Source organism: Triticum urartu, chromosome 2A (genome assembly GCF_056163025.1).
Source record: "Triticum urartu cultivar PI428250 chromosome 2A, HENAU_Tu73, whole genome shotgun sequence".
NCBI classification, from domain to species: domain Eukaryota; kingdom Viridiplantae; phylum Streptophyta; class Magnoliopsida; order Poales; family Poaceae; genus Triticum; species Triticum urartu.
In genome coordinates this window covers 204,991,225-204,997,719 of record NC_141874.1, presented here as the reverse complement: position 1 = coordinate 204,997,719, position 6,495 = coordinate 204,991,225, and the positions used below count along the sequence as shown (strand labels likewise).

The window sequence follows — 6,495 nt, the reverse complement described above, 5'->3', positions numbered from 1 at the left end:
ATTGATGCTCTGAAAATGTTACTTACAAAAGCATTTTGGAGCTCTGATTTTTTTTTGCGTGGCTTTCACCAATATGATTTCGTGATGAAATTTTGCATGCACAACAAACATTTATGAAAGTATGACACAAACAAATTCAGATTTTTTTAATTTTTATTCTTTTTCTATTTATTGTTCACATCAGGAGCATTTGCTCCTGGGTGTAGAAAGGTACTTTCGTGATTAATCTCTTCTTCTCCGTAAAGAGAAAGCGTTATATTTGCAATAACCATATTCTGGTCCTAGTTTGTTTACAGACATATTCTGGTGCTAGTGGCTTGTATTATAATCACTGCACAGTTAGTTTAGCCTTGGTGTGACACCACTTCACAAAGCCAAAGTGCACCTCTCTCTCTCTCTCTCTCTCTCTCAGCATTATCTGCAAAAGAAAAGTTGATTCGTGTTTTTGGTGGCAGCTTAGCTCATGCCGCTGCCAAAAATAATTTACTCTTACAAAGGAGATCGTAGAAGGTTTCCAGAGCACGGAGCACCCATCGTTTGTACATCGAATCCGCATCAGGGGGTACGTCAGTGGCCTGGTCATCCACTAGAATAAGCCCACTAGGTTCCAAGAGGACGACGACGGGCCCCAGGGGAGTTCATGGGGTGCGGCCCATTCACAGCTGTTCCTTCCTTCCTTCCTTAAAGTTTAAGAACGAACGCGGGTAGTCGGAGCAAATTTGCATCGTGCCCAGCGTCCTTCTAGAAGCCAGCCTACGTTCTTGCTTTGTTCAGACCTGGGGCTCACTTTTGTTGGCAATCTGTTCTACTTACAACATGTGGTTCTTGGTTTGCTAGTTCTTTTTCTTTCAGATAATTAGTTATTTTTTTGGGTGCGTTTGAACTACATGTCACATCTCCGTAGCCATTTTGGAGGGCACAGTGCATAAAATCCAGTACAAACCGAACACGATTCCATCAGAATTATTTTTTACTAATTTTATTTGCGTTGAAGTTTGTAAAGTGATGAAAAAATATTGAGAAAAGAAAGTGAAAAGTGGGCAACAGGCCAATGGCATTTCTTGCACCGGAGGAAAAAGAGGCATCACATTCTCCCATCGAAATGGAAACCACCGAGGCAAAAGCGAGCGCATCCCTCGTCACCCTCCTCCGTCGTCTTCCTCGCGGTGGTCCCCGCGCCAACGCACGGGACCCGCGTCACCATCTTATCTCTCGCAGCCAGCCCCGTCTCATCGGACGGACGGGCGGGCCAAGCAAGCATCCATCCGCGAACCGCCGAAGCCCCCGGGCCACACGGTGGGCAGCCCTCGGATCGCGATCGAACGACCGCGGGCCGTTCAAACCTCCATGCGCGTCAGGTCAAACGCGCGACCGCGTGTCCGTGCTGCCGGCGTCACGCGTGTCGTGGCTGCTCGCCGCGCGCCGCACGTGACCGCGCGTCGAGCCGCGCGGCCGCCCGATCCTCATCCGACGGAGCCTATGCCTCCGTCCTTAACGGCGTGATGGGCGCGGGGGCCACGGCATCACGACGCGGGAGCGCTGACCGGGAAGACGTGGCCGTGACGGCGTCAGGCACGGTCGCCGTCTGCTCGGAGCCGCGGGTAGGGTATATAATGCCGTGGCACTTTGGGATTTATTTATTTCTCCTTCTCTCTTGTGTGAGGAAGCAGATATTAATTATCGCGCACACGAAAAGAGGGAGGGGGCGCAAAGAGAGAAGGGACTAGGACACGAGAACCAGAAGAGAGAGAGAGAGAGAGAGAGAGAGAGAAGAAAAGCGAGAGAGAGGTAGGGAGATTGCTGGAGCTGGATCGGGGCGCCGGGCCGGCTGTGCAGATCGGAGGAGGTGAGAGCTCCCCTCCTCGTACTTCGTCGGGTTCCGTGCCTGTTGTGCTACTGATTTTTGCAGGAAGTCGCTGAATTGCTGTGCTTTTTTGGGGTGTTTTTTTGCTTGGTTATTTTGGGGTTGATTCCATAGTTTGGGAGGGTGAAGGTGGATCCTGGGCGGGTTCAGGCGGGTGCCTGGCTCTCGTTCGGCGATGAGATGGGCTCTTAGGCGGGTTTTGGTTGGGGCGGGTGGTGTCTAGCTGACGAATCAGTTGGGGATTTGTGTTGGTTCGAGCCAATTCGACCTGCTGAAGGTCTCACCTGAGAGCATTTCGCTTTTGGCTTCCACGGATGACCTCCATTTTGGGGACGAAGGAGTTGATCCTTCTCAGCTTCCGCTCTGGAGGGTACTGTTGCATTTTGTTGCTAATTTTATACTGGCTGGCTCCTAGGTCTAGCTGGGCATGGCCTACTTATGGTTCGTCTGATGGACACTCATCCGTGCCAGATGTACTTGTGTTACTTGGCTGCACTTGTGCCCTGAATTTATTATCCCAGAGTGAGTTAATTTCGTGGCCAAATTAGTGATCCTCATGTTAGAAATGGAACCATCGCTGCCTCTGGTTCTTCGAAACATGGAGGCAGACATACAGTAGATTGATGCGGTAGCTCCAAGTAGTCTAAACTAATTTTCCCTGGGAGGAACCACAGGATCCATCTGCTTCCTTGATTGGGACATATACAACTCGGGAAAAAAAATCTTATGTTTCGCTTGATGAGTCAACTGGACTTGCCTTTCCTGAAGACAATTCGTGGAAAAAGAACTCCCTTACTAGGCAGAGTGCCCCCATAGATGAACAAATCGAGGTTGGTTTTTTGAGCGCGTCACTAACTTAATACTATGATTTTAGCATGTTCAACCAACGTCCAGGATCCCAGTAGTTTCAGACCTTCGCTCACTGCAGACGGTACACAAATTGGCTTCTTGTGTGAGTGATGAAAGGTGCTGCTGGTTCCACACGGTCTGAGTGGTCAAACTTCTTGTTGCGAGTGGGGGAGGTTCCTTCTTCGGAATTCATAGCAAGAGCTACGGACAAATAGTCAAACCAACAAGGCTGGTCAATCGTCTTCAACCAACTAGAGGATCTTAGGGTCCGCTGAACATTGGTCTTAGTCGTGCATTCACTGAAGGATCTGTGACCAAACAGTGCGACAGTTCTCTTATAAACAAACTAGAGAATGCTCGAGGTTGCATGTCTTAGTTGTGAAGGGCGGTCAATGGGCGCGCTGAGGGGAGGTGCAAGATATGTCAGTTTGTCCTGTTGTTTGTTTTCCAAGCCTCTTAGTTGTGCTGGATCTTCTGGACAGGTTGATGCTTGAGCACGTTCCTGTCCAGATTGATACTTGAGCGCGTTCCTTTCTTCATTATTTGTGCCACTGTAGTCCTCTAGTTCCATTGGCAGACTCGTCATGATTGATGATCCTTTCATGCTTGCCTTGCTAGAATTTGACACCTGTGGTTGTCCTTTAAGTTTGAGGAGAAGGATAGATCCTTTAAGATTTGTAGGTAGATGATGGGGACATTTGACAGACAATGGGTTGGATTTATGCGGAATTTTGGAGAGCTACTTGTTAAATCTGTATAATATGCATAGAGGAAAGGCAAGCAGACAAATTAAAGAAAACTTGCTCTTGTGTATTTAGTGTTTGGTCCGTGAGACTCTCAGATGTCATTGATCACTGTTAGTAGGGATTTTATTCTTGCATTAATGGGCTCTCGCTTATTTTAGTATCATTTTTGCTACTTACAACTTAAAACTTTCATCTTATGTTGGACTAGAAAATTTATTCTGTTTCAGAAAATACCACTCAAATTACTATCTTGATACAAAATTTACTATAACCGTTATTTTTTCCAAGGGAAAGGTAGAGTACTGTCACTGTTAATACTCTATAATCATAATGAATTGGAATGTCACGTTAAGTTTATTGTTCTAATCAACCAATATGAATGCACACATGTGAGCTGGGAGTGTTTTATTAGTTTAATTGGTTCATGTTATCCTACATATCACCAGATACTGTCTATGCTCTTGAATCTGTCCAGCATGGACGTTCTTGTGATATAGAATTGCATTTGCTCTGTAGTGTTGGGTTTTGCAATGTTTATGCTTTGTCGCCTGTTGCCTATTCCTCCTTTCCTCTAAATTATATGCTTAGAATTGCACTGATAAAGCAAAATGTTCTGGTCTGATTATTTGTTCTGTCACCTACCATGGAATAAACAGTTCATAAATTTCCTCTCTTTTGCTATGTACAGGTCATGAACAACTAATCGACACTCATTTATTATGGATTTGCACCAGCTATTCAAGTACAGATTGACTGGTGCTAACGTCTTCTGCGAAATTCCCACAGAGAACAATTTAGCGAACTCTTCCTGGCAAACTAGTCCACTGAAGTTAGAGTTCAGCAACTCTCCATACACCCCTCTTTCTACCCAGCTTGAGTGTGACAATTTGTCTGCTCTTAGCAACACTCCAGATAACCAGAGCTCTACTGAAACCATTTCAGCCCAACCAATCTCCCCGCTTGAAGCAGACAGCTCATACATAAAGGCAGGTAGCATCCGTGAGAACATCCAAGTGAGACCTGATCCATTGTATGCAACATCAAGACATAATATGCAACAGACTTTGCGTGACATTGAGAACGTTCTGATGGCACCTGATGCGGATGATGCAACAACGAGCACAAAGCATGAGTTTGAGGACACCAAGCCTGCTCAGCTCATGCGGCAGCGGTCGAGGACATGGAGCCATGAGTCACGACAGCCGTTGCCTGGAGTTGTTCGTCCACACTTTGCATCTGGTGGATACCCCACGGCAAGCTATGAGTTCCGCCCAGAGAAACGACAAAGGGAGTTAAGGGACGATCGGCAGCACATTGTGAAGGGTCTATTAACCAAGTGTGCTGAGGCATTAAGTGAGGACAGGACAGAGGAGTTCCTAAAGCTTGTTCAGGAGGCTCGTGGGACTGTTTCAATTAACGGGGAACCGATCCAGCGTTTAGGTGCTTACCTACTCGAGGGTTTGGTTGCTAGGCATGGGAACTCTGGTACAAACATCTACCGTGCTCTGAAATGCCGGGAGCCGGAGAGCAAGGAGCTTCTCTCCTACATGAAGATTTTATACAATATCTGTCCTTACTTCAAGTTTGGATACATGGCAGCTAATGGGGCGATTGCAGAGGCATTGAGAAGCGAGGACAACATCCACATAATTGATTTTCAGATTGCTCAAGGGACTCAATGGATCACACTGATACAAGCCCTAGCTGCAAGGCCTGGGGGTCCACCTCATGTGCGGATCACTGGAATAGATGACCCGGTATCAGAGTATGCCCGAGGTGAAGGCCTGGAGATAGTTGGAAACATGCTAACAAGCATGTCTAAAGAGTTCAATATACCTTTGGAATTTACACCTCTATCTGTCTATGCTACCCAAGTCACAGAGGAAATGCTTAAGATCAGACCAGGTGAAGCAGTTGCTGTCAACTTCACCCTCCAGCTGCACCATACCCCGGACGAGAGCGTGGACGTCAACAACCCACGGGACGGGTTGCTCCGCATGGTGAAAGGGCTGTCCCCGAAGGTGACCACGTTGGTGGAACAGGAGTCGCACACCAACACGACGCCTTTCTTGATGAGGTTTTTGGAGACCATGGATTACTACTCTGCCATGTTCGAGTCCATCGACGCCAACTTGCCTCGAGACAGCAAGGAGAGGATAAGTGTGGAGCAACACTGCCTGGCCAAGGACATCGTGAACATCATCGCCTGCGAGGGGAAGGACAGAGTGGAGAGGCATGAGCTGCTTGGCAAGTGGAAATCAAGGCTGAGCATGGCGGGCTTCAAGCCTTACCCGCTGAGCTCATATGTGAACTCGGTGATAAAGAAGCTCCTCGCGTGCTACTCGGACAAGTACACGCTGGAGGAGAAGGATGGGGCAATGCTCTTGGGCTGGAACACCAGGAAGTTGATATCTGCCTCTGCGTGGCACTGACAGTTGCTCAGCGGAAGAAGAAAAGAAAACAGAGGTTATAGAGCCAAGTCCCTGGTCTCCTTTCTTTTTGATGTACCACCTGTACATGATGCTGTACACCCTCATTTGTTGCCTAAATGTAGACCAGGAATCAAGCATTGACAATTAGATTGTAGAAGTTGTATGATAATTACAGTTTTCCTGCGCTTCCCGTGTAGTATTCGTGGTGATTATGTTGGATGTAATTTTCCAGGCATGCTCTTGTTGGTCGGCAAAGTTTTCCACTCACGGAGCATGCTCTGAGGATGCAGAGTATACCCTGGTCATGGGGCCTGTGAAGATAAGTTTTGCAAGGGTTTTCTCTTATGTCAGTACCGTTACATGAGCAAGTGGTGTAGGATCAGGCGTGCCAAGGCAAAATGCGATTGGGCTTTGGGTCGAGATTTGGATGCATGTACCCGAAGGTGTTGCACGTTCGTTCTACACTGCGAGGATGATGGGCAATTCTGTTGCCGCTGTGCTGCGTCGTGCAGGCGACAGGATAGGCAAGCGAACAAAATGGAGTTTAGCTGATTGCCTCCCGAGTCCCATGACATACAACCCTCCAACGTCCAAACTCCCAAGT

The 6,495-nt window shown here is 47.6% G+C and overlaps 1 protein-coding gene across 1 annotated transcript; it reads left to right on the top strand.

Moving 5' to 3' along the window:
- Nucleotides 1-1,636: 1,636 nt before the first annotated feature.
- On the top strand, nt 1,637-6,126 carry LOC125536746 (chitin-inducible gibberellin-responsive protein 1). The gene is made up of 2 exons (XM_048699993.2): nt 1,637-1,846; nt 4,148-6,126. Exon 2 carries the CDS (start codon nt 4,179-4,181, stop codon nt 5,889-5,891), a length of 1,713 nt encoding a protein of 570 aa, XP_048555950.1. The 5' UTR covers nt 1,637-1,846; nt 4,148-4,178; the 3' UTR covers nt 5,892-6,126.
- Nucleotides 6,127-6,495: the final 369 nt, after the last annotated feature.